This window comes from Furipterus horrens, unplaced genomic scaffold (genome assembly GCF_987537825.1).
Source record: "Furipterus horrens unplaced genomic scaffold, mFurHor1.1.pri manual_scaffold_10, whole genome shotgun sequence".
Classification (NCBI taxonomy): domain Eukaryota; kingdom Metazoa; phylum Chordata; class Mammalia; order Chiroptera; family Furipteridae; genus Furipterus; species Furipterus horrens.
In genome coordinates this window covers 40,952,444-40,980,153 of record NW_028327180.1, presented here as the reverse complement: position 1 = coordinate 40,980,153, position 27,710 = coordinate 40,952,444, and the positions used below count along the sequence as shown (strand labels likewise).

The 27,710-nt window shown below is 51.0% G+C and overlaps 1 protein-coding gene across 3 annotated transcripts in view; it reads left to right on the top strand.

Annotated features, from left to right (window-relative positions):
- MLLT1 (MLLT1 super elongation complex subunit) overlaps positions 1-17,933 on the top strand; it is a 65,773-nt gene extending 47,840 nt beyond the window's left edge. For 2 of the 3 annotated variants that reach the window (XM_090289481.1, XM_090289483.1), the window contains 8 exons: positions 2,383-2,508; positions 6,307-6,861; positions 9,630-9,717; positions 11,459-11,567; positions 14,150-14,249; positions 14,620-14,691; positions 14,905-14,976; positions 15,199-17,933. In XM_090289481.1, coding sequence (XP_090145607.1) covers positions 2,383-2,508; positions 6,307-6,861; positions 9,630-9,717; positions 11,459-11,567; positions 14,150-14,249; positions 14,620-14,691; positions 14,905-14,976; positions 15,199-15,327 — 1,251 coding nt within the window. In that variant the 3' untranslated portion in view covers positions 15,328-17,933. The remainder of the gene's footprint in view (positions 1-2,382; positions 2,509-6,306; positions 6,862-9,629; positions 9,718-11,458; positions 11,568-14,149; positions 14,250-14,619; positions 14,692-14,904; positions 14,977-15,198) is intronic. The other variant, XM_090289482.1, reaches the window with a different exon arrangement.
- The last annotated feature ends 9,777 nt before the right edge of the window (positions 17,934-27,710 follow it).

The following is a 27,710-nucleotide window of genomic DNA, read 5'->3' as shown; positions in this document are numbered from 1 at the left end:
GGAAGGTGTTGGAATCAGTTGACATAGACATTTGTTCTGAAGTTTGCCAAGGAGTTCTGGAAGAACCAAGGAAGTAGGGAGGGGTTTCCAGGTTCAGCAGTCTCTCCACCTTATTTTCCAAAATATTTAGGTGTTACCTAAAGGTTCTATAGTCACATCTCAGGGAGACAGACACTTAGTCAACTCTGGGACTAAGGGACTGTCTCCCTCTGCTCCTTGCATCAGGAGGTTTTCTTTGCTCTGAAGAGATGAAGTCTCAATATGCATCATCTAAACCTATAAAACTGGAGGCATGAGGGAGGGGAGGAGGCATGAGAAGTTGAGAGGAGAGAGGTTGGGATGGCAGGTCCACCTTGCAGTTTGGGAAGGGCCAGCCCTGGAGAAGGGAAGGGAGAGTGAGGCTCTGGGTGGCAGCGTGGTGGTCTCTGCCTGGCAGTTTTCACCCTTGGTGAGCGCTACCCAGAGAGCTGGTTGTCTGGTCAGGAAGTTTCTTGCCCTTTGGGGCTGCAGGCCTTTGGGGCTTGCCCTGGGCTGGTGGCAGAACTGCTCTCTGGTCTTAGGAGCAGCCTGGGACCCTTATGGGAGAGTTGAGTTGTGGCCCTGTGTTAGCCAGTCTGGAGCTCTGAGTGTTCCCAGTGGGGCAGGCACTTGCTGGCAAAAACCGTAGACCTGCCTGTGTTGACGTTCGTGCTAGAAGAACTGGAGGACTGTGTGATCTGGAAGTCCATGAGAACTGCGTTCTCTCCTGCCCCTCGCTGAGGGACACATGAGCTCTGTATTTCCTCACATGAAGTTCAGAAACTTTCTCAGTGGTGACCAGAGTGTCTCGGTCACTTTTCTAGATAGAGGCCAGCCCTGCCTGTCCCTTCAGCATCGTATCTCGTCTTGTGCCCCATTGGTGGCAAGGGTCTGTATTTCCATTGCGCAAGACACATCCTTGTGAAGCTGTGTGCTAGTGGTGGTGGTAGTGGATTCATTTATTGACTTTACCTTTTTTTTTTCAAAATGTTGGAAAGGATAGAAAGATGCAAGGCCTTCACTGCATTATCCTGGCATAGCACCAGTCTAGCACATTCCTGTGAAGGAGAGAAGAGAAGTGACAGCTAAGGGAGAGGGCATGCTTCTCGACAGAGCGGACTCATGCCTCTGAGGGGGCTTTCTGTTCTCCTGGGTTGGGCTGTCGGTCATTTCTCTAACCTTGTGCGTGTCCTTGCTGGCCTTAGAGTGTGGTGATTTCCTGAGACCTGGTGATCCTCAGCCATGCCGGCCAGGGTCAGTTGGGATCTGGGTGCCATGGTTAAAGGTGTTATGGTGAGGCAGGCACTAATGAGCAACTCAGCCTCGGGCATCACTGCCTTGGGGGCTGGAGTGGCCCAAAGGGCTACACTGCCTTCCTTTCAACCCTGCTACCGTGACTGGGCATTACATCAGCCTCCTCAGATGAAAGCTTGGGCTCGTCAAGGATCCTAGATGCTCAAGGGTATTAAAGCTAAATGCTTTTTTCTTTCTTTTTTAAAAATTTTTACGTGAACTTTATTCTTTTGTTCTGTCTTGTTGCCATCTGGAAGGCTCCCTCTGAGTGGCTGACCACTAAGTGTGAACTTCCAGTGTCAGTATTTTGAGAACTTGCCCCTTGGTCTTCTTTTCCTTCAGCAGGTGCCACAGGAGCCTCACTGGACCTGGGCAGGTGTTTCCGGGAGCACCTCCTGGCAGGGGCCCAGGCCCTTCTTCCTCCTAGTAGTTAACAAAGGGCAGAGCTCCTGTCCTTCTCCTGCAGTCTCCAGTGAGGTGGCTTTTGCAGAGAGCTGGGTCTGCCTCTGTGCGTTTCCCTCCTGCCTCGGCCTTGCTGCTTGCTCCCTGTTTCAGTCAAGTTTCTTCACCAGAGAGGGGAGGAGTGAGGCTCCGCTAGGACCTGTGGGACCCTGCAAAGTCACACACGCGCACGACCAGCAGAAGTTGCTTTTTCCGCTGCACGCCTTCCTGGAGTGGGTGTCTGCCTGGTTCTCGCCTTCATGCTTCTGATCCTTTTCTGATCTTTCTTAACTGCAGCACGCAGGCCAGCTTTGGCCACAGCTGCCTCCTTGTGCTTCTCAAATACACTGCCAATTTTCTTGGCCCAGGGCCCACCATCCTCGGACCCTGCTTCTCTTTGCTCTCCATCACAAGCCTGCTTCACTCTGAGCACTCAGCACCCAGACCCTCATGGAGGAAATGCCTTTGACTCTTTTGAGAAAGTGACACCCAGGCTCTTCTGGCCCCCTCCCCCAGGAGGAAGCTTGGACATCTCTAGCTGCACTTCCACAAGCCAACTTCCTCTTACCTGTCGGATTTCCAACCTGCCTCCTTGCTCATTGATAACATCTGTCTCTTCTTTATCACTAGGTGATGGTAATGCCCGAAGGAGCAGAAACGGTGTCCAGGCCCAGTCCCGACTACCCCATGTTACCCACAATTCCACTCTCTGCCTTCTCTGACCCCAAGAAGACCAAACCGTCCCACGGCTCCAAGGTTAGTGAGGTGGAAGGCCCAGTCACATGGGAGCACTGGGGCCCAGCAGAAGGTCCTGGGCTCAGGGTGCTCCTTCTGCAGAGCTGGACCTTCTGTCCCCGGACTCTTTACCTTGGCATCTTCCTCTTGGAGCCCTCTGTGCTCCCTGTGGCTGCTCTCGGCCACTTAGTCAGAACGGCCAGCCCCTCCTGGAGTGCATAAAGCAACCTAGTAATCCCAGGCTCTTCACCCTGCTCCTCTTGAAGCCAAAGAGCCTTCCCTGTCCTCCCACTTCCCGCTGAGTCAGTGGGCTCAGGACCATTCAGACAGAACCCTAAGATAGTCTCACATGGTTGGGAGCTTGGACAGAGTTTGTTCACTGCAACCACCACTGCCTACCTTCTCAGGCCTCCTGAGTGCAGCCAGGATGCTCTGTCCACCAGGGCTGGGTCCTTCCTCCCTAGGCTATTCCAGGTTTGGCTTCTTTCTTTGGCAGCAGCTCCCGGCAAAAGAAGCTTGCTTTGGGGAACGGCCAGGTAGAAACATGAGTGAGTGAGCTGATTTTCACCAAGAAATGTTTTATCATCTTCTTTCAACCCCATCAGCCTTCATGTAACCAGTCTCTGAATCATCCCAGAGTAGCCCCAGAGACCTTCTGATAGTGTCACGCTGTACACACGGACTCCTGAGTATTCGTCTCGTTCCCCTGCAGATGCCTACATAGCTTCGTGTCCCGGAGGCCAGGTTCCATCTGGCTCTCAGGGCAGCTGCTTGTCTTTGCACCACTGACCCCACAAGTTTATCCACTTCTCATCTTTGCACTTTTCTTGCTTCACTCACCTGATGGGTGTTGTGGCCCTGGGGCACCTCAGATGGGACAGGTTGAGCTCTCAGGTCAAATTATAGCCTTACTCATCAGCAACGCTGGAGGAGAGCCACATCACCCAGGCAGGGTATTTCTGGCACTTTCCTCAGGCCAGTCAGTCTCTGAAATCCTCAGATTCATTTAACTTAAGCCCTTGAGACGTTTAAGGCCAGAGTCTTAAGTATAGAGTGCAGCTCTGAGGGTCTTCCTCATGCCAGCCTCCAAGCCTGTCTTTCCTCAGTCTTGTGGAGGTCAAATGGAAGAGAAATTCTTGCAAGAGATCTTGGCAGTTTCTCAGCCACTCACAGTTGTCTGGAAATCCATGCAAAATAGGAAGGGTAGAAATTGTCATTTCTTCTGTACGTGTCACCTGTGAATCACCCAAAACCCCATGAACAGATGCGCTCCAGGTGGTGAGGACACTCCAGTGGCCAGTGGAGCTGCATCTGCAGGGGTTGCCATGGCCTCTCACTGGAATGTCTTTGTGACCCCCAGGAATCCCCAGGTCAGATGGGTGTATCTGCTAGGCTCAATGGCCTGTAGGCAGGGTCCTTGATTTCTACCCCAACTTGCCCAGAATCTTTCTTCAGCCACCTGGGTGGCGTGGCTTATAAGGCTCCTATGTAGCTTTCTCAGACAGCACAAGGCAGGTTCTTCTCTGCTGGAAGCCTCCTCTGCCTGTTATCCATCCAGTCCTGGCTTCTGAGCCGTCAGCCTCACTCTGCTCCTCTAGGAGGGCAAGGCCTGTGCGCCAGCCTCTTTCTTCAGATGAGGACCTTCCTTTGGGTACTGGCTGTATCCCCCAGATTATTTCTCTCTGCTTGGACCCAAAGAATCTGATTGCCAGGTCACACGCTCGAGGCAGAAGGGGCCGTGGTGGGATGGGGTGGGGGTTGGTCATACAGGGCCTTGATTGTCAGGGTCCCCATCCTGGGGGTAGCTAGAGAACCTGGCTTTTGTAGCCCTAGGTGGATTGGTCACTGGTGGTCTGTCCCAACCTCATGGCTCCTTGGAGGGTAGCATGGAAGGCAGGAGTTGGAGCCTCCTAGGAGAGGAGTGGTCCCCACCTCAGAGTACCCCTGGACTTGCATGCCCGTAACTTCTGCCTGTGTGACATCAGCCAGTTGGCCTGGGTGATCTTTCTCTAAACCTTGGTTCTTAGCCATATTTGAATCATTGACAGCTTTGAGAACATGACTCTGAGGGGTCCTTGCCCCTGGGAACATCTGCATTACTCTCAGAACTTAAGTGTGTGATTCCAGAGAGCCCAGTCTTGAGCACCTGTGCAGACTCCCAGTTGAAGAGCCGCTGCTTGGAAGGCCCCTGCTTACTGGGCAGGCCCAGGGTGGCAGCAGAGGCTCAGCCAACCCCGGGTCTGGGGGAAACGGTGGGAACTGTGCTGAGGCCTTGGCAGTCATGCCCATTGGGTGTGCTCCCGCCCTGCCTCTTGGAGCTGGGGCCAGCTCCTGCGGCCCAGGGGGTGCATGGGTACTTAAAGAAGAGGCTGGAATTGCACATGGGGTCATCTTGCCTCCCTCCTCAGGAGAGCAGATTGCTGTGGAATGGAGCCCCCCAGGGACTGACCGCATGCCACACACTAGCCCCAAGGGGGACACCCCTTTAGATGGTCAGGTGGGAGCTTGTGGTGTGAGTGCCCCTCCCCACAGCCCTGGAGACAGACCAACAGGCCCATATTTCTCCAGGGAGGCAGCAGGAGCCCATGGCCACTCAAGGCTCTCTTTTACCCTTCGACACTGATATAGGCTGTGGATTTGCAAGAAGACAGTGACCAAGTAGATCCGAGGTGGTCGAGGCTGTGCCATCTGTTCCTGTAGCTCTTTATCGTGGACTGGGAGAGCAGGAAGCAGAGGCCTCGCTGCTGGGCATTTAGCTGGCTCGCCCATCCCCTCAGCACTTGGGTGAGCTGGTGAAGTATGGCTACCTCAGGTGGTGCACACCACCCTCAGGGCCTGGCTGCTGTTGGCTTCCTGGTGAGCTTTGATCTGGAGAGCCTCTGAGCCCAGCTGTGCACCTAGCAGGCAGAGTGGGGGCGGAGCCCTGGCAGCTGACAACAGCCCTGGACATGCGGGGTGACAAAGGGATGCTGATGGAGAGGAGGCAAAGTGTCAAACCAGGCTTCTACCCAGAGGGTATGCTGGGGTGGGAGGTTGGGTAGCTGTAGCCTCCATGACTGGGTTCTCTCTGTCGGCGCTGGTGAGGTAGGTGGTCTTGCCCTTGTTCAGAGGAAGTGCTGACACATGAGGTTGGCATCATCTGGCCCGGCTTTCCTGGCAGCACGGAGCAGGGCTGCTCTCTGCCTCTGTTCCCAGCCAGTGCTCCATGACCTGGCTGATCCACCCTGAACCCTCTGAATTTCCCAGGAACCATTCATGTTGTAGAAAAGCCGCCCAGGCAGCTTCAATTCTAAGAAGTCAGGAGTTGTTGGTCCTGCACAGCGCCTGGGAACCCAGCAGGCACTCAGTGAGTGCTGACTGTGGAGATCAAAGAACCACTATGTCTGGCTGGACAAGCTGGGTTGGGACGACCAGGCAGGAGACACACAGGCTCTGTGGTGGGGGCAGGAGAGGGGGGATTGCCTGCCAGCACCCCCAGTGGGGAGCTGTGAGGTGTCGGAGTGCGAGGGGGTCTGCGTGGCTGCCTTTCTCTGTCTGACTCACATGTGCTCTTCTTGATTCCCTCAGGGAATGTCAGTTCAATTCAGAGGGGACCCTTAACCTGCAGTTGCCCAGGACCTCCTGACACTTCCTAGTAGTTTAAAGTGACAGTTCCATTTAAATCTCTCACCTGCTGCCTTAATTTTTCATTTTTTGGAAGATTTTCTCTAGTTGAGTCTGAATCACGTGGATTATACTTTGTAGGGGTCAGGGGAGGTGGAACAGAGTGACCTGAGATGCCGTTTGACTGTGTGTTTCCCTTCCTGCCCAACATTTCAGGACGCCAGCAGAGAGAGCGGCAAGGCCTTCAAGGCCCACAAGATGGCCAAGGAGCATCGGGAGCGGCCACGCAAAGACTCAGAGAGCAAGGGCCCCTCCAAGGAGCCAGAACGAGAGCAGGCTCGGAGTGCAAAGGACACAGCACGGAAGCTGGTCGAGGGCCGGCCACCCAAGGAAGAGAAGGTCCCGCCACCCAAGGCTGCATTTAAGGAGCCCAAGTTGGCCCTGAAGGACACCAAACTGGAGAGCCTGTCCCCCAAGGGCGGCCCCCCACCACCACCCCCGCCCAAGTCTTCCAGTAAGCGACCAGCTGCCACTGACTCCCCCAAGCCCAGTGCCAAAAAGCAGAAGAAGAGCAGCTCCAAGGGGTCCAGGAGCACCCCTGGCACTTCACCCCGTACCTCGTCTTCCTCCTTCTCGGACAAAAAGTCGGCCAAGGACAAGGGCAGTGTCAAAATGGAGAAGATCAAGGCTGAGAGTGAGGCCCGTGAGATCAAAAAGCCCCTGGAGGTGGAGGAGTCCAACTCAGAGGATGAGGCCTCCTTCAAGACAGAGGTGAGGTGCCTCCTTTCCCCATCAACCCTGTCACTCCCATCCTCATCCTCTTTCCCGGCTCTGAGTCACCGAAAGCCTTGTCGACCCAAAGATTAGATGAGGAGTCTGTGATCCCAGGTGCAGGGCTCCCACTTGCTCCTTGTAGCTTTGGGCACACCTGAGCACCTCACAAAGCCTCGGTTTCCCCCTCTGTCAAGGGTGATAAAGTCTGCCTGTGAGGAAATAGTGCTTAGGGAAGGATGGTTCTGGTAACTGGATGCAGGGATCTTGAATTGGCAAGGCTCGTTTCCTAAGCATGGGCCAGAGCCCTTCTTTGGAAGTGGCATCCTGTCACTGTGTGAGGCTCTGGGCTCCTCCAGCAGTGTTTCCGGGTGGCTCTTAGAAGGTGCCCATGAGAGACCCTTGGAATCACAAGGATCTGGTAGCCAGATTGCTGATTGGGTGGCCAGACCTCACTGGGGCCTCAGTGGATACTGTGCTCAGCATCTCGTAGTTGGAGATCAGGTGCCTGGACAGGTGGATGGATGGATGGGTGAGTGATCCCCTTCCTGTAGCACCACACCTCGCTCAGTGGCCATTTGCTATCTCCAAATCTTCATTCACTCTCAAAGGCCAAAGCTTTGCCTCTAGCTCTGCTTTCAGAGCTCCATTGGGCCTTTGAAAGTGGCTCCCAGAGATGAAGCTAGAGCTGTTTTGTGTCGGCAACACCAATACCATACGTGTGTGGCTTCCAGGGGTACCCTTGGAGGCAACAGCGTTGGGGGTGACGATGTAGTCCATGGGTAACAGTGCACCACTGGCTTAAGGACATGCACAGGGCCAGTGGTGCCGTGTGCCCAGTGCTCCTTACAGACTGGAGTCACTGTCTGCCAGTGACCCTAAGGTGCCAGGAACATCTCTTATTTAGAATCCTCCTGGCCGTTCAGGGCCATCTCAGTATCCCATTTAGCTGTTGCAGGTTCTTTGGATGCTAAACAGCACTCCAGTCTGTCATGTGTCATCTACTTAGCCTCTGGAGCTCTGGGCAAGTCCCCTTCCTTCTTTCCACCCTGGATGCTTCCAGGTTAGGCCTTTCTGCACCCAAGGCTGGTGTACCTGCATTGGGTAAGAAATGGAGGCCTTGCCTGATGCCTCAGGTGTCCACACTGATGCCCAGCTGTGATCATTATGAGACTTGGGATGCTGTGTGGGAAGCCTCCCGCTGGGCGCTACTGCTCAGTGGACTGGATGTCTGGTATCTTTGGTCTTGGGTACCTTGGACCTGAGGCTGGAGTTTTGTGTAAGTCAGGGGCATCAGCAGGGACCTGGTGGGAGGGCCTGGAGCAGGTGGGTTAGGCCCAGGTAAATTCTAGAGAAGAGACCCTTTAACTCTTCAAGTGACAGGTGTTCTGTCCCCAGGTGGCCTGATCACTCTCTGGGTCTATTGAGTGAGCAGAGACTTGTGGCTTTCTGGGTCCCCTCTGTGAGCTGGGAGCTGCCCTGGGCTCAGAGACCACCAGGATGGACTTCTCTGATCCCCTGCTGTCCTGGGTCTCCTCTCACGTGACACATGCCAAGACTGAGCAGACACTGTAAGGTGCCTCTGCCTGTCTCCTGGTCCCCTTTTCTCTTGATACGGGGAGGTGCCCAGAGGTGGCTGGTTCCAAGCACTCAAGGTGTTCCATTTCCCCAGATGGTCCCACCCTGAGGACAGGCTTGCTGGGGGCAAAGCAGCCTTCAAGGTGTCTAGGATGCTCTGGGCCAGGGCATACTTTTGGTGCAGCAGACTGTCCTTCTGCCTTAGAGCATAGACCCGTGGCCTGCTCTACCATATGCACCTCCTAAACTGCCAGTTGGCTGAAACCAAGGCTCCTCTTCTAGCTTATTGCTCCATGTGGGGCGATCAGAGGCTCCTTCCCTGAGTAGGGGCCTGAAGTGACTGGTTCCTTTTCATCCAGGGAGGTGCAACCCTCCTCATCTTACCCCATGTAGCATAAGGCCCAGTGGCCTAGATTAGGCTTTTACTGTCCCCTGGTGGCTGAGTCAGGGTGGATGGCTGCACAAAAAAAAGAGGGGTTATGATTGGGCTCTGGATACAGTGGGGCCAGGCTCAAGTCCACCTTGTCCTCACCTGCTTGTCACTCATGCACACTGATCATCACCTCAGGGCACCTGGCGGTGACGGCAGCACGTGGCAGGGGGGCAGCTTTTTGTCATCACCCAGCCTTGGAACTGGCTGTGGGGAAACAAGGGCCTGAATGAAAAACTGGGTTTCTGCATCCACCTTTCCTGTTCCAGACCCTTCCTCTGTTCCCCGCAGCACCACAGCCCTCATCACCAGCTCTTGCCCTCACAGATGGAAGGCAGGGCCCACAAACAGATACCCTCCCCGCTCCCTTTCATGGAGAGCCTCGTTCCCTGTCCTGCCTAGGCACATGCGAAAACCAGTGACGTGACGTGAGCATCTCCTGGAATTACTAGAAATTTAAAGTTCCTCAGTGGGAAAAGAAAGGTCGTTGCATGTGGAATGCAGACTGATGGTGTTCTGGGGCTGGGGGTGGAGGTGGGAGCTGGGTACCTGTGGTCCCAGGAAGCCGTGGTCTCAGGAGTGTGTGCACGGGTCCTCCTGTGTGCCTTGAGCCTGGTGCCTGTGTCACCTTTGTGTATCTGGGGGAAGATTTGGTGTCACTGCTACTAGAGCACATTTCTTGTCCACTCTTTCTTGGACTGAAAGATTATTCTTGTCTTCTCTCCCTGCTGTCCCACCCCACCCCTTTTGTGGGGTGTAGTCCGCCCAATCGAGCCCATCCAACTCCAGCTCCAGTTCTGACTCTAGTTCGGATTCGGATTTTGAGCCATCTCAGAACCACAGTCAAGGTGAGTAATGACGTAGGAAAAAGATGGGCAGTTTTCTGTGGCTTACTGCTGTGGGAGCAGCCCCTGACTCTGCCTGGAGTCAGAGAGGTTTACCAGTAATTTCTGGTAACTTCCGTGGGGGCTCACTGCCTGAGCTTCAGCAGAGTCTGATAGCTGCTGCCACTGCCAGGAAAACCTATTGGCACCAGGGCTGGCAGTGATGGGGAGGGTGATGAGGGAGGACCTGGAGTGATGGGGAAAGGCAGGAAGGAACTTCATGCCTGAGCTGAACTCACTCTTGGCGTGTTTTCAGCGTACTGCTGTTTGCCTAGACTGGGCCCCCCAGAGAGCCACACTCAGGTTGTAGAAGCTCGGGGAGAGTGTATTAAAAAGAAAAGCAGAAACAGTTCACCTGACTGCCAGCCAGGTGTGTGAAGTGCTGCTACTCCCGGCCTCTGTCCCCTAGGCCCTCAGGACACCCTGTCTGTATGATGAGGGCTGCTTGCTGTGCTGGTGAGGTGCTGGTGCTTGTGGGTATTCTATCCATCGCCAGACCTTCTCGTCAGGTCCTCCCAGACAGGGGTGGCATTAGTTCCTTTGCGAGTCCTACCTACCCTGTCCCATCACAGGACAGCTCTCCCTGATCAGGGCAGGAATGCTCTGCTCTGAAAGTGGGTCTGGCTGGTACTCAGTAATCTGCATTTCTGCCTTTTCCCTGCAGGACCCCAGGAGTGGGGAACCTGTTAGGGGGAAAGGTCATAAGGCCCACTTGGCTGCCCCAGATCAGGGAGGGCCTTCCTCAGGTGCAGTGTGGGCCTAGCCACTCCTAGCCTGCACGACACATGTGTGAAAGGGTGGCATGGGGTCCACCAGCCTTGCCGACCCTGTCACTCACCCTCAAACTGGAAGCATTTCTTCTGGTAGATTGGACCCACAGTCTCCTTCCACCACAGCCCAAATCCTTTTTCAAGGGTTGTGGGAGGAAGAGAGCGTATGAGCAGGGGGCGGTGGGGGGAGAGGGGTGCAGCCTGGAATTCAGATGTGTAGTCACTGAGGGGGCTGGAGGATGGGGTGCTGGAAGCCCACACTCCAAGGGTTCTTATCTATGGGGAGTGCGGACCTGCTTGAGCGGGATCACATGACCAAGGTAATTGAGGGATTTGTGTCCCTCCGTTCCCTTGGTAACAGGAATATAAACCAAAGATGCCTCTGTAGGGGACTGGAACCGGGTGCCTCTGGAGAAAGGGGAAGACGGTGGGCTGGGAGCAGTGGAAGGGGTTGCTGAGGTGCTGGGCAGTCCTGAGTAGGGGTATAGGCTGGCAGGGATCTTGTGGCCCCAGGCTCTGGTCACATCACCCTCTGGCAAGGCTGGATGGTCCTGGCTCCAGGCAGAGGCTCTGATCTCAGTGCTAGGAGCAGAGGAGGGCTGCTCCTTTGGTTTTGGCAATGGAAGGGCCCTGTGGTCCTACCTCAGGCCAGGGGCCAGAGGCCTGCAAGCAGGGCCAGGAAGGTAGGGGATGTGGGGACCCAAAGGGTCCCTTAGCAGAGGGTGGCCTTGGGGACAGCCCTTGAAGATGGGTGGCAGATCCCACATAGCCAGAGGGACTTCATAGGAGGATTTGCATGGGTACATTTTGGGGGTATAGTGTCAAGAAGCTCATGTGGCTCTGGAGGTGGAAGGGACCTTCCTGGGCCCAGGCAGAACCCTAAGCCCCCTCCCTTTTCTCCTCCTCTGTTTTCTCTTCATTGCCACCCTCCCCAGGACCACTGCGCTCCATGGTGGAGGACCTACAGTCGGAGGAGTCCGATGAGGATGACTCTTCATCAGGCGAGGAGGCTGCTGGCAAGACAAATGCAGGGAGGGATTCCAGGTGCCTGGGCTGGTGGGGGATGAGTTGGGTTGGGGTGGGGGACCCTGGTGGCTCTGCTGGGATTGTGGGGCCCCGAGGAAGAGAGGCTAGGACAAGAGTGTCCTTGGGACAGGGACAAAGGAAACCTCTGCGCCTACTGGATGGTGCCCTGCTTGGCGCCACGTGGTCTCTCCTGTTCCCTGAATTGCAGAGGTCTTAGGTGGCATCCTTTCTCCTATTGTTGGAAGGTGTGGGCTGCATGGTGGGAAGGGGTCTGATGTTGAGGGAGAGATGTCCAGTCACCACCTGAGAAATGGGGAGAAGCAGTGACCAGCCGCCCTAGGGCCAGTCCTGATTTTTTTAAAATTTATTTTTAGAGAGAGGGGAAGGGGGGGAGAAAGAAAGGGAGAGACACACGGATGTGTGAGATACATGAATCAGTTGCGTCTCACATGCCCCCACCTGGGGACCTGATCTACGACCCAGGCATGTGCCCTGACTGGGAATCAAACTGTTGACCTTTTGGCTGTTAGGCTGGCACTAAACCACACTGGCCAGGGCGGGCCAGTCCTGATTTGGGGCAGGAATTAGGGTGAGGGTTGGGTGAGTAGAGGTGGGCTGATTCCTCTTGTTTTCAGGCCTTGGGAGTTTTCTTCTTTCCCCAAGTGTGTGTCATGGGGGCAAGGAAGGGATCAGCAGTCCGGTCGGCTCTGATTCAGCCCTAATTTGACCACTCCTCCCTGGGAGGCCAAGGCCTCCAGGCCTCAGCAGCTCTTTAAGCCTGGCCATTCTCCCTGCTACATTCACCAGGCACAGGGACACCTAGCAGTGCCTGTAGGCAGTCTGTGAGTATAGCTAATTAAACCCACCATCTTGAGTGTGTGGCTGTGGAGAGCTCTTAAATGGCAGCTCAGCTGCCGGGGGGCCACAGGAGGACTGCCTGTCTCCCAGGACAGGGATAATGGCAATGGCTGCTGCCTATTTGGTGCTGTCAGCATTCAGTTTTGATTACCCCTACTGGACATTAGGAGCAGGGAGCTGAGAGGGTTCTGTTCTTGAGGGTCTCCCACATTAGTGCAGGGAACAAACATGCAGAAGCACATCGAACGTCCTTTTGCAGGGGCACATGGAAGGCCGGTGTGGGGCTTCCCTGGGCACCAAGGGGCACAGCATCCATTGTCAGGGAAGGGGCCACACAGACCTTGTGTTGGCACTGCAGCTCGTTGGGAGGAGCGGGCCAAGCCCCATCTCATCCTGGTCTGCTCCCTGCGGATGCCCAGTCTGCCACAGCCCTCAACTGCTGCCTGGTGGACTTGAGGGGTGCACAGGGTAATGTGGCTGATACGGTAGTGTTGCCTGGGCAACAAGGAGACACAGCCTGCCTTTCCCATTGGAGTGATCTGCAAGCAGGAAATAGGGGGGAGAGAGCTCTGGACCTCAGGAGAGCAGGGGTCCCGGGGCCTAGTGCTTATTGTAGGAGAAGTTTACCTGAGGAAATGGACAGCCTTGACCTCGGGGGGAGGAAGACAGGAGCCCCCAAGGCCCAGGCTTCACACAGCATTCCTGGCACCGCTTTCAGAGTGAGACATGCTGGGAGAGGGAGAAAGCTGCAGACGGGGTCTACTGTACCACAGATGTGTCATGGAAGAGCAGTGTCAGGCTCCCCCTTGCTGGATCAGGCCCAAAATGTCTGTGAGGGACTGGGGATCCCAGAGGGAGCCTCTCCCAATGGGAAGTAGGCCATTCCCAGCAGCGGGGGTGGGGGTGGGGGGAATGTGAGAGGAATTTGCTCCCTTTATACCCCCTCGTTGTGCTGTGAGAAATTTTGGAAAAAGCGGGAAAGATTGGACCAGACTGTGTTATCCAGACTGAGATCGTGAGAGAGAATCGTGACTAAAGATGAGGCTTTCCAGTTCTAGCTAGCCTGGGACCTTGAATTTCGAGTATTCACACCCTTGCCTTCTGAGGCAGTAGTGACCATGTGTTGCTGTGAATCCACCCATCCCCTGTGCACTACGCCCAGGACCTCGTTTTATGGGTGAGGAAGTGGAGATGGAGGTTGAAGACCCACCCAGGTCCCTGCCCCGCCATAGGTTCGAGGTTGAGCCACCACCAGACAACACCGTGTTCAGGATCCCTCCCAATGGGAATGCCCCTGCGTCGCGTCCAGAGTGCTCATGCTAAGGTGGAAACTGCAGTTCCCCTTGGGGAGTTCTGCAGGTTGCCCCGACCTTGCTGCAGGAGTAGCAGCAGGACCACGGGAAGGGAGCAGAACCCAGCACATCCTGTCCCTCCAGCCTGCAGGGTGTCCCACGTGGTGTGCTGGCCCGGGAGACCTGCATCATGGGGACATGCCTCTTAGTGTGCATGCCTGTGGCTCTGGGTTCTTTACTCTTTGAATGTGGCACCAGAACATTTTTTGGTTTGTTTTATGTTGGCAGTGGCTGCCCAGAGCTAAGTGACATTGGTCTCTTGAGGTCTAGGGGGAGCACGTTTGGCTCACAGGGAGGGGTCTCCTGTTGTCAGGCCAGTCTTGAGTCAGTCATAGGTCCTGCAGAAGCAGGGTGGCGGAGGCCTGACAGAGTGCCGGGTTCTTTGTTCAGGTTGAGCTTCAGTGACAGTGACAGTGACAACAGTGCTGACTCCTGCCTGCCCAGCCGAGAGCCCCCTCCTCCCAAGAAGCCGCCACCACCCAACAGCAAGGTGAGCTCAGGGAGCGCTCCTAGGGGCTCCTGCCCAGAGGAGGAAGTCACCCTGGTGGGCAGGTCTTAGTCATTATCCTAGAGGCAGGGCTAAGGGCTTGGCCTTTATTAGTCCTGGGCCTGGGGTTGTCCAAGGGTCCCCAACTGAGGGAGGTGGGTGCAGAGAGAGACTTTGTTTACCTCCAGGGCTCAGAGGTGTGTCTGCTTCCCAGGATGGGCTCCCCTTACAGATGGAGGCCAGAGAAAAGAGAATGGGGAGCTCCAGAGCCCTGAACAGTCAGTCAGTGATGGCTCTGGGGAGGTCAGAACCTGTGGGTGGCTGGGGAGGGGCACAGGTAAGTGCTGAGAGCAGACCTGGGTTTGTCCTGCAGGCATCAGGCCGGAGAAGCCCCGAGTCCTGCAGCAAGCCTGAGAAGATCCTCAAGAGGGGCACCTATGACAAGGTGGGGGGCGGGGTCGGGGGGTGAGGGGGAACCCGGGGCTCCAGAACTGGACAGGCCAGCCCAGATGTGCTGAGGTGTTGGCCCCAGCAGCATCAGGCCAACCTCTGTCCCGGTTCCCCAGCTGAGATGGGTAGGACCATGGGTGGACTCCCTTAGGGCTGGGCAGTTGAAAGAGCTGAGGCCACCTGCTGAGTGTCTGCCTGCCACCTCCAGGCCTACACAGATGAACTGGTGGAGCTGCACCGGAGGCTGATGGCCCTGCGGGAGCGCAATGTGCTGCAGCAGGTACTAGGATGGAGCCCGCCCTTACCCTTGGTTCTGCTGAGGACACAGGTTGTCAAACATGAGTCCCTGGGGCAGGGGGTGCGTGCAAGGTGTGCAGGCTGCTAGAACCCCTTACGGCAGCTTCAAGGAGCCTCCTCCTCTTCCTTGGGGGTCTGCTGGAGGGTGGGGGACACTCCAGCCCAACTTCCTATCCTCTGAAGCCACCCTGCCACTGCCTTCCAGATTGTGAACCTGATTGAGGAGACTGGACACTTCAATGTCACCAACACCACCTTCGACTTTGACCTCTTCTCCCTGGATGAGACCACCGTGCGTAAGCTGCAGAGCTACCTGGAGGCTGTGGCCACATGACCCTGGGCTGGGTGCCGGCCCCTGTCATTGGGGTCGCGGGAAGCCATATCTGGGCCCCGCCTGCCTTCCTCTCTCTCAACTCATCCACCCACAGCACTGCCTTAGTGACCGCCCTGTCCTCGGCCCACAAGGCCAACTGCACTTTCCTCATTGGCTCCCAGCCTGCCTTCCCAACCAGCTCACTGGGAGCCCTGGGGCCAAGGGGGGCTGGGCTGGCACTGCTGCTGCTTCCTGATGCTCCCTGATGCTCAGGGGCCATCACCTGGGTTCCCCTTGGAAAGCGACTTGTGTTGAAGGCAGCACTGGGCCTCATTCCTTTAGGGGAAAAAATGTGTCCAGCACTGGGAGCCTTGCTCCGTGGTGGGGCATGTGACATGTGTCACTGCCCAGGCCTCTCGGAGCAGCTGAGGCACCACCTCCAGCCTCCCCAAACGGCTCAGACACACCAAACCCCAGGACCTCCGAGGGGCAGCTGCTCCAGGCAAGGCCTCAGCTTGTCCTCCATGTGAGCCACATGCAGCCCCTCTGTTGGCTCTCACTGTGCTGGGACTCTGTGCTGTATAGTTCTCTCTCTATTATATATGTATGTATGCACTGTAGGTACCAGAGCGGTTTCTGGGTGTGTGTTTCTGTGGCAGCAGTGCACGTGGGGGGTGGGGGGTGAGTAAGGTGGGACTTTTAGGTTAAGCTGTCTCTGCTGGTCTTGTCGTTGGGCTAGAGGCTGAGCCAGAGCACCAGCTGGCTCTGGAGGGATCCTCCCTCAATGGTACAAGGATGCCTCGTCCTCCTCCCAGGACTCAGAAGGCACAGCCCGGGGCCTGTGAACACTACGATGGAGCAGTAGGTCCTCAGGCTCCTGGTCAGCTGGGCAGCCATCTCCAGGAACAGGCCTCCCAGGCTGCAGCCAGCTGCAGGCCACCACTTGTAACAGTGCCCTGGGCCTCAGCCTCTCCTTCCTTGCATAGGATCCTCTTCCTCCTTTCTGTTGATTGAGTCTTCAAACTTTAAAAAAAAATGAGCTTTTGCCAAATAAGACGTGATAGTTTGTGGAGTTTTTTCAACGAGCATCAGGACTCAGAGCCAGCTCCTCATGACTGGGCCCTGCCGGCGGCAGGCCCTCCTGGGTACACCTGTCTCTCTGGTTTGGGCTTGGCCCTCCAACACATGCCATTCATACTTGTCCAGAGTCCCGAGACTTAATTCCTTGAACGCCTGAGATTCTCCAAGGGCCAGGCTGGTTTCTCCTCTCCTTGGTCCACCTTCCAGTATCAGAATGCCCTTATGAGTCAGCCCACCTTGGGTGGGGCTCCTGAGAGCCTATTTGCTCAGCCTCTGTTCCCTGAGACCTTGAATCAAGACACTCCCCCCCCCCCACACACACACCCAGCTTTTGCCCTGAACAGAATGTGGGAAGAAGGACTGGGGGCTCAGAGGTGGGTTCACCTTCTCTCTCCAACTCAATGTCAGGCAGACCTTAAACACTCCCTGGTGATCCCCACCTCCAAGGCTTCCCTGAACTCCAGCCTTCCTGGTGAGGTCCCCAGAACGTTGGGGGAAGGCCCAAGAACTTTCAGAGGAAGCCATTGTGACTCCTCGCCGTTCACTCATACTCTCTCCTGACCCCACTGCCTTGAGTTACTAAGAAGAGGGCAGGCCTGCATGGCGGGCCTGTGCTGTCACCACCCTCTTCTCCAGGCAGGCCAGCAATACTCCACAGTGGGCGCTGTTCTCTTCTGGAAACTTCAGTACATTGGATGGAACGAATGGCCTGACAGGCTGCTCCGAAGGCAGCAGCTGCCTGGCCCTCTATGCACCGAAGCTGCCAGGGGTCACAGGCAGGAGCCTCAGCTCAAGGGCACTAGTCTTTCTCCTTCACAAGCATCTCTTAGAAGGGGCTGCAGGCTCCATGTGGCAACATAGGCAGCCCTTTGCTTTGGAGCTGGGCTGTCACCAGGGGCAGCTGGAGAAAGGCCCTCTGGCTCACCCTCTGTGTCAGCAGCACCTGGTGCTTCCTGCTTTTCCAGGGCCTTCGGAAGCACCGACCTATTTCTCAGTTACCTCCTCTGGCCAGAATGCCTCTAGCACTGTTCTCTGGAGCTGCTCTGGGCCCAGTGCTGGCCCGTGACCACCTGATGGATGTGCCAGGCAGCCCGAGCCCCAACCACAGCATTCCCGGCTGCTCCCCTCCCCACCCCCCACCCCAGCTGCCTGGCAGCTGGGCCCACTGAGGGCTCTGGGGACACTTCCATAGGAAGGGGCAGACACTTTGTGATTGCCGCGTGTTTAGTGTTAAGCCCTCTGCCCCCAGTGAAAACCCCTGTGTTTTGCTATCTCCTGAACAAAACGTAAACCGACACCTAAAAGCAAAAGGTATTGAATACCTTTTTTACCCATAAGGGTTTTTACAAAGATTGTGTCTCACTAGGAACTAGGACACATACCAGCCTGAGACCAACTCCTGGATAAAAGGAATAAGGAGAATTGTGTTTGTAATAAGTTACAGGATTGTTTCTGTCCTGGATTTTAAACTTTTTGTTAAATTGTGAAATTACGAAGGAATTTTATAGAAAAAACGTGAAATAAAGTCAGATGGGAAAGCAAACCAATGTGTAGACCTATGCATCTGTTTGGTTCCTCCTGTTTTGGAGTTGGTGGTTGGGGCCACAAAATACCTTGGAGCTCCTTGTTCCCTCTCCATGTTTCAGTGCCTCCAGATCAACAACCAGAAAAAGGTGACAGGGTTGGGACCAAGCCTGGGGTTCAGCAGGAGGGAAGACGGGGTATGAGCAAGGTTGCATCCTGGAGGAAGAGAGATGGGGCCACCAGAAAACTGAGAGGGATAAGCTAGCGGAGAACTTGGGCTCAGGCATTGCTTTTGATATGTTCTTTCCTTGGTTGCTGGCAGCAAGGTTTGGGTTGAAAAGCAAGCCTGACTTCACAAGATGGGTGGATGAATGCATTGATGATAGAAAGAAAAATAAGGGCAAAGACATTCTTTGTTGGAAGCTAGGCTGCCCATCTGTCAATTTGTCAATGATATGTTTTGCTCTGGACTCAGGCAGCCCTGTTCACTCTGGGGGCTCTAGCCCCACTAGAAGAGCCAGAAGTTCTGTTGCCAAATGGTCAATATTGCCCGCAGCAGCTGGGGAGACAGCTGGCCACACTCCGGAGCAGGTTTCTCTCCCTTTTAGCTGATAACCAACAATTCCATTTTCAGCCTCACGGCTATGGCCTTGGTTGTCCATGTGTTTCCTACGAGAGAAAGATCCTGGAGGCCTTTCGGGTCTGAGTGAGAGTCTAGTGTGGTTCTCACACTTCCCACACCCATATGATGCAGTGGGAATACTTGTGTGTTAAAAATACAGTTGCAGGCCAGACACTGCACTAAGAATTATCTCACGGGCCCTGGCCGGGTGGCTCAGTTCCAGCATCATCCCATACGCACTCCCTCCCTACCAAAAAAAAGGGGTGGTGGGTTCGTTCCCTGGTTAGGGTCACATACAGGAGGCAACTGATTGATTTTTCTCTCCCTCTCTAAAATCAATAAACATCCTCAGGTGAGGACTGAAAAAAAAGAATTATCTCATGGAGTCTTCACAACCACTCAAGGTTGGTACTGCTATCACAATCCCCACTGACGGGTGAAAAAACAGCATTGTCCTGCCTACTGCAATATAGATGCTTAAGCCCAGGTATGTGTTGTTGCTTTTGGCAGTTCATAGCTTATTTATATATACCCACACACTTGACCCCTGTGTCACTTTTCTGTCTTTCCATGGTTCACTGTTCAATCATTTTCCTTAAGCCTGGAGTTCTCATTAGCACTTCATTTAGTGTGACTATGAATTCTCTCAGCTCTTGTTTATCCAGAAACATTTTCATTTCATTTTTATTTTGTAAGGATACTTTCACTAGGTATAGAATAAATATAAGGAAGTGAAAAAATATTTGCCAAAGATATGCTGATCTATGTAAAAAACCTATACAGTATACATTTTGAGAAATAGTTTCACTGTGAAGTGTCTGGATATAATATACAAAAGTCAACTCTGTTCCCATATATCAACAATAACTACCTAGAAAAAGGGGGAAATCACATCCACAATAGAAACACAAATTATAAGCTAGGATAAATTCACCAAAAATTTTAGAAGATAGTTATGGATAAAACTATTAAGGTTTATTAAAGAAAACACATGAATAAATTGAGACTCAGTGAATGGTCTTAATGTTAATAAAAGTTATTTTTCCCCAGATTGATCAATAAAATGCAATTTCAATCAAAATCTCAACCGGAATTTGACAAGTTGGTTTTAAAGTTTACATAGATAAAACACAAGATAAAATGATACGAAGGGAGGCTTTGTTCTACCAAAATCAAAACATATTATAAAGCTACAATAATTAAACCAGCATGAAGGATTCCCTGACCAGTGTGACTCAGCTGGTTGGGTGTTGTCCTGTAAAGAGAAAGGTCGCCAGTTCAATTCCCAGTCAGGGCACATGCCTTGGTTGCAGGCTTGGTCCCCAGTTGGGATGTGTGTGAGAGGCAACTGAACAGTATTTCCCTGTCTTTTCTCTCCCTTCCCCTCTAAATAAGTAAAAAAAATTTTTTAAAGAAAAAACAGCATGAAGGACTTGTAACCAGAATATACAAGTATAAAGAACTCATATCTCAACAATAAAAAGGCAAATAGTTCAAAAATTGGCAGAGTTTGAATAGACTTTTCTCCAAAGAAGATATACATGTGAATTGATGTTACATTCAAATAATAATGGAATGTTAATCATAAAAATGAACTATTGATACATACAAATGAACTTTCACTAAGCAAAAGAAGCCAGACACGGAAGACTATGTATTGTGTGTAGTTCAGTGAAGCAGAAGAAAAGTCTGGGCTCAGATGCATGTGACTATGACCCGATTATGGATCCCAATCCCATTCGAACAAGCAGAGGCTAGAAAGCTAAAAACTATTCCTCAGAATCTCAAGCCAGGGTAGTTTCTGGATATGATTCAGGTTCCACTGATATGACTGATTTGGAAGTAAGTTATGTGAGGTGAAGAGTCAGTGTGGTCCTGGTAGAAACAACATGGTTATGGGGGCAGCGAAGGTAGCATTGGCTCTGCTCTGGCCAGCAGTTTCCTGACTCAGCAGCTTCATGGGCATAAGCAGTTTTCCTGACCACGGTAGCGGCAACATGATTCTACCATCAGCTGTTAAAGAGGTGACAAAACCTCAACTGGTGGACTAGGGCTTATTTCTGCAGCATGCCCTCCCAGCCCTACCAATGACTTCTTGGATTTTTCTGAGCTATAATTTCCAAATCGTAAAATTCATTCATTGTAAGAGTACAGTACAATTTTTAATACATTCATACAGGTGTGAAAACATCACCGCAATCTAATTTTAGGACACTTTCCATCACCTGAAGAAGTTCCCTTATGCTGGTGTGAGGTCAGGTCTCCTATTTGCAGCCTCAAGCAACCACTGATCCGCTTTGTCTCCATAGTTTTCCCTTTACTAGAAATGTCATGTAAATGGAATAATTCAACATATAGTTTTTGTGTCTGACTTCTTCCACTTCAGATAAGTTCATCTGCATGTTTCAGCAGTTCGTTCATTTGTACAGTTGAGTAGTATTCTATTATTTGGATATACAATGTTTTGTTTTATCATTTATCAGTTGATGGACATTTGGACTTTGCCCCAGCATTTGATGATTATGAATATTCCTGCTAAGAACATTCATGGACAAGGTTTTGTGTAGACACAGGTTTTCATTTCTTGGGCATATACCTAGAAGTTGAATTCTAGGTAATATAGTAACTTCAAGTTTAACATTTTAAGAAACTTCTAAACTGCTTTCTCTAGTGGCTATGCCATTTTATAGTCCCACCAGCAATGTGTGAGGATTCCAGTTTCTCATATTTTTAAAATTTTCTCCATCCTAGTGGATGTGAAGTGATACCTCATTATGATTTTGAATTGCTTTTCCCTGATGACTAATGATTTTGAGCAGCTTTTCATGTGCTTATTGACCACTTTTGAGAAATATTCATTCAAATTCTTTGCCCGTTTTAATATTGAGTCAGTTTTCTTTTTATTGTTGAATTATAAGAGTTCTTTATATATTCTGGCTACAAAATCTTTGGCAGACACATAATTCTTAAATACATTTGTCTTTTGTTTTCAAAGTTGACATTTACTTGATATCTTTTGAAGAGCAAGAGTTTTTAATTTTGATGATATATATGATTTGTGCTTTGGTATCATGTCTAAGAACTAAGGAACTTCTGGCCAAGATGGAGGCCTAGACAGACACCCTGCATCTCCCTCCACAACTAAGAAGGAATACAACTACTGTACTTCAAAACTAGAGACAACCAGAAGTTCCAGAAAACTGAGCTACATGGAAATCCAACAAACAAAGTTATAAAGAAGAAATACTCATCCAAACAGGTAGGAGGGATGGAGCCAGGGCAGAGAGGACGCAGTGTGGTGGTAGCAGTGGCAGGTTGGCAGAAAGCACAGTCACACATTTTAAAAAGTAGGGAGGGACACTGGAGGAGTGTTCCCAGCACCAGAGCAGACCCCACAGCTCATGGTTCCAGCGCCGGGGAAAATAAAGCCTCATTGCTCCTGACTGTGCAAACCAATGGGGGTTTGGGCGGAAGAAGAAACTACCATTCACTCAATAGAGTCTGCTTTTTTAAAGGTCACCCACGGTCCTAGAACAGGCGCCAGTCCCATACAGAAGTGGGATAAGGGCCTGGAAAAGGGGCGAGTGCTGAGCAAACAGCGTTGTTCCCTCTCAGACCCCTCCCCCACATACAGCACCACAACGTGGCGAAACAGGTCACTCATACTGATGAATACCTAAGTCTCTGACCCTTAAAATGAACATAACAGGTGTGACAGCTCTAAGACACAGAGGCAAACAAACACAGGGTCCTGTCAAGATGAAGAAACAGAGAAGTAAGGCCCAATAGAGGGAACGGATCAAGGTTCCAGTGGGAGAACTAAGCAACAAGGAGATAGCCAACCTAACAGATGCAGAGTTCAAAACACTAGTGATAAAGATGTGCACAGCCTTGACATATATGCTTAAGTAGGGCAAATGCATAAGGGAAGAAGTGAAGGCTATGCTAAATGAAATGAGGGAAAATACACACAAAACCAGTGGTGAAGGGAAGGAAACGGGGGTTCAGATAAATGACTTGGAACATAAGAAAGAATAAAACAGTTAACCAGTACAGAATGAGAAAACAAGAATTGAAAAAAGTGAAGAGAGGCTTAGGAACCTCTGGGGCAACTTTAAACGTTGCCAACTTCTGAACCATAGGGGTGCCAGAAGAGGAATTTTCAATTTCAAGAAATTGAAAGCTTATGTGAAAAAATAATGAAGGAGAACTCCCCAAATTTGGCAAAGGAAATAGACGTACAAGTCCAGGAAGCACAGAGTCCCAAACAAGCTAGACCCAAAGAGGACCACACCAAGACACAGCATAATTAAAATGAAAGGTTCAAGATAAAGAGAGAATCTTAAGAGTGGCAAGAGAAAAGGAGAGGGTTACCTACAAAGGGGTGCCTATAAGACTCTTAAGCTGATTTCTCAAAGGAAACTTTGCAGGCAAGAAGGGACTGGCAAGAAGTATTCAATGTGATGAAAAGCAAGGACCTACAATCAAGATTACTCTATCCAGAAAAGCTATCATTTAGAATGGAGGGCAGATAAAGTGCTTCCCAGACAAGGTAAAACTAAAGTTCATCATCACCAAGCCATTATTATATTAAACGATAAAGGGACTTATTTAAGAAAAAGAAGATCAAAACTATGAATATTAAAATGACAACAAACTCACAACTATCAACAATGGAATCTAAAAAATAAAAACAAAATCCAACTAAGCAAACCAGAATAGGAACAGAATCATAGCTATGGGGATCACTTGGAGGGTTATCAGCTGGGAGGGGGAGGGAGAGAAATGGGGAAACGGTGCAGGGATTAAGAAGCATAATCGGTTGGTACAAAATAGAGAGGGGGAAGTTAAAAATAATGTAGGAAAGGGTGAAGCCAAAGAACTTACATGCACGACCCATGGACATGAACTAAGGCAGGGGGATTGCTGGAGGGAAGGGGGTACTGGATGGAGGGGAGCAATGGGAAAAAAAAGGAATTGGGACAACTGTAACAACAATCAGTAAAATAAATATACTTTAAAAAAAAGAACTAAGAAATCTTTACCTAATCCAAAGGTACAGAGATTTACTCCTGTTTCTTTTTCTCCCATAAGCTTTATAGTTGTAGCTTTTACCTTTAGATGTTTGATGCATTTTTGAGTTAATTTTTGTGTATGGTGTGAGATAAAGGTCTTGAGTGTAGTAGGCAATTAGAGAGACATGAGCAGAGCAAGGGATCGCGATGGGCCAGTCCAGTACAGGTCACCAGGGTGGAAAGCCCCAGGTGCCTGGCAACAAGCAAAACTGGAAAAACAAGGACCTCACTCCCAGAGTGACCTTTCCTCCCCTAGCATATCTCCAGTCATGCAGTTTAGATCTGCTGACCTTTCATATCGCTGGTCATGTGGTTTGGACCTGCCCTGACATTTCCTACCCCAGCATGTTGATAGTGGATGAGACCCCCTTAGAGGGGGAACAAACAAGGGGGCTGGAGAGTAGCCCTAAAGCATTAAGGACCCAGGACAATGAGGGTCTGACCCACATCAAATACATCTAGACCTCAGTTATGCTTCGGCTCCTAGCCCAGAAGAGCAGAAAAACCAGACGAGCAATGCCACAGCCGACATCAGGACCAGCTGCACTGACTAATGACCCCCTGCCCTGGCACCAAACAATCAGTGGAGACCACGACCCTGAAAGGATGCACCTGGAAAGGTGATAATTAGTCTATAGAGACCCTCCCCTGGGACCTCCCCCCTCCCCCAAATCCCCACCCTGGAAAGCCTTCAGGACTGAGGCTCCAGTGAGTCTCTAAGGAGCACACCAGCAGCGCCTTTCCCACCCCCTGGCCCCAGGCGTGTTTTCCTTCAAGGGCCATTCCTTTGCTCTGTAACTTGTTTGCTGAGCCCATTTCTTCTCCACATCACTTCTTCTCCCTCTGTGACTTTCTAAATAAATTTTCTCTTAGAGTTTGAGTCTTGGCTCTGAATTCTTTCTTAGCCAGAAAACTCAGCTCTTGAGGTTGCTGAACCAAGGTCCAATCTTACCCCACCAGTCTAACACCTGGTGCTGTTTCACTGCCATTTTAAGTTCTCTTACTTATTTACTTATTTTTGCATTCTATTCCAGCATGGTTTGCTGAAAAGGCCATAGTTTCCCCACTGAACTACCTCGGCACCTTTATGAAAAATCAGTTGACCATAAATGTGAACTTTCATTTCTGGACTCTATTTCCTTTTATTGATCTGCATGTCTGTGCCTACACCAACACCATGCTGTCTTGATTATATGGCTTTATAGTAAGTTGTTAAATCAAAAATATTCCACCTCTGTTCTTTTGCTAAAGGCAAGGATCTAGGGGAGTGAGGGACAAGAAGAGGAGATCACTGTGGAAGACAGCAGAATCACAAGAACTTTGAGTAGGTGGGCTACTTATGACAACATGGGAGAACATAAAGAATGACAGGCTCTACTCTGGCCGCGTGGGTCAGTTAGTTGGAGCGTTGTCCTGTACACCAGAAGATTGTGGGTTCAGTCTCCAGTCAAGGCACATACCTAGGTTGCAGATTGGATTTCCAGCTGGGGCTCATATGGGAGGCAACCAATTACTATTCCTTTCACATCAATGTACCTCTTTTCTCTCTCTCCCTCCCTCCCTTTCCATTTCCTCTCTCTGTAAAATCAATAAATATCTTCACAGGTGAGGATTAAAAATAATAGTAATAGTCTCTGAGTTCAAATTCTCACCTCAAATCATGTGCAGAGAATCAGTTTCTGTGGATGCCCTCCATGACCTCTTGCTTCTTCCAGCTACGGATTGCTGAATTATATAATGTGGAGTGAATTCACAGCTTTTTGAGATCTTAGTATGACAGTTAGGGTATTATTTGAGAAAAGTGGTACCCTGAGAATTGTAATGGTGTGATTTGGGGGAATTTACATGACTTTGTCAACTTCCAGTTCCTCTCAGCCTCCCTAGCCAGTAAAGGCAGCTGTCACTCCTATTGTCTAATGCAAATAGGTAGGCCCCATACACCTCCTTGCCTCCACACCTAAAATGAAGTCAAATATCAGAGTGCTCCAGGAGGCCACTTACAAAGTCAGACCTTAAGAGATGAAGACTTGAAAATGACTTAGAAGATTTGGCTAATTTGTATTGGGCAAACTCACTGGGGAGTGACCATATATGGGATTGCACTCTCAGAGCGCTACACCGGGAGGGAGAAACAGTATGAAATCAGACGGAATTTGTTAAGAAAGGTGTGCTAAGACTGTACATTCACTATATTAGCTCTCGCAGCCGGGAGCTGCTTCTAGCTGGGAACTTGGTTAACAAACAACTCCGTGCTGGCCTTCATGACTACAATTGAAATGTCAGAAGAATATCTGGTGTAACAAAGAAGCATTCTTTGCACAAGGCCACGTATACAAGGGTACTCACTGTAGTGTGGCATTTACTAGTGAACAGGTGGAAGCAACCTAAATGTCCAGTGATGGGAATGGATAAGTGCCGTGCAAATTCATACTCTGGAATGCCAGGTAGTAGAAAGAATGAGGTGGTATTCAGAGTCTGAACTTCTCAACAAAGGTCAAAATGTATCTGGACATGGGATGCTGGTATGCTTTATTATCAGAGCTGATTGGAAGGGTTTCCCAGGCGCTTCTCAGAAGGCACGTCAGTTTGGGGGCCCACTTCAAACTTGTGGGTGCTTTCTCTCTGATGTCTCAGTAGGTCCTCTGTGGAGAAAAACAAATCCAATTGGAACTCGCAAGGTCATGTCTTTCTTCGAAAACAGGTGGTTATTCATAGACTGCCCATAAGCTTCCCTTGGAAGGGGGCCGTGCCTTGAAGGTTCCTTGCAATTTAAATCACTATAAAAATTCTGTCACTTCAAAAAGCATGGCAGGTCCCCATGGGGGTACTTCTTCAATCAGAGACTGACACATACAGAGTCTGGCTTCTTAAAAACAAGAGAGAAAGTCCCAACCCAGAGCAGTAAATCATGTGTCAAGATGAGGTCTTCCTGTTGGAGGCTAGAGAGAGGAGAAATACAAGTTATTACATGGGGATCCTTGAAAAGTGGGTTCATTCTGAGACTCCACAGTTTCCGTAAGATGAAAATATTCCCGAATGAATGGATCCATTTATGAGTTTTAAAAATTTGAATCCATCTCAAATGAACGTTAGAGCATCACTGTCCAAGAAAAAGATCATATGAACCACCTATATACTTTAAAATGTTCTAGTAACCACATAAAAAGGAACTGGTGAAATTGATTTAAATGATATATTTTATGAAACCCAGCATATCTAAAATATTATTCCAACCTGTAATGACTACTTTAAAATATTAATGGGATATGTTATATTCTCTATTGGTTTTAAAATATTAATGAGGTATTTTATATTCTCTGTTTGGTACCAAGCCTTTGAGACCCAGTGTGTATCTTATGCTTACAGCACACGTCAACTCACAGGTGCCACCTTGTGGCCAGCGGCTGGTGTTTTGAATAGCACAGGTATAGAAGGTCACCCCTCCACATCAGTGTTGGTGGTCCCGTACCCGCCTGGGGTACTTCATTAGAGCAGTCCTAATAGACAAGTACAGGTGTATTGGCTGGGGGCATCGGGAGAGAATGATTTGACCATGGAACAGCTACAGTAGCTCTTAGGACAACTGGCAGAGAGTAGATGTGTGGTTCTGCTCTGCCTGTTCCGCACATCTAGGAAGACATGGTGTCACGGGGGCTTCTCTGGACAAGACTTGAGGGGAAGGAGGAGAAAAGCAGTAGGTAGGAGCAGTTCACATCTCCACCGCTTACCATCTGTGATGGGCCAACATACTTCATTCCTTGGGTTCCCGATAAGTAGTACTTCCCCTCACTGAGGTTTGTGCCAAAGGCCTTCTCCAGAGAAGCCACGATGAAACGTTTGGGTGTTGTAATGAAAAACTCTAGTCCTGGATGGGAAGATTGCTCTGCTCCATCTTTGAGACAAGTGGAAACGGCCTAAAGAACAACTAACAGCGCTTGTGGCCAACCATGAAGGAGTTTGCCGTGCCCTGCCATGACCCTGGTAGAGCCTGAGTAGAAGACACTTCCCAGAACCCATGGTGACTGAACATGTACATGTGCATGTCCACGTGGCCCCTGCAGTTCTGCTCACAAACCCTGCCTGCCACATGAGAGACCACCTCT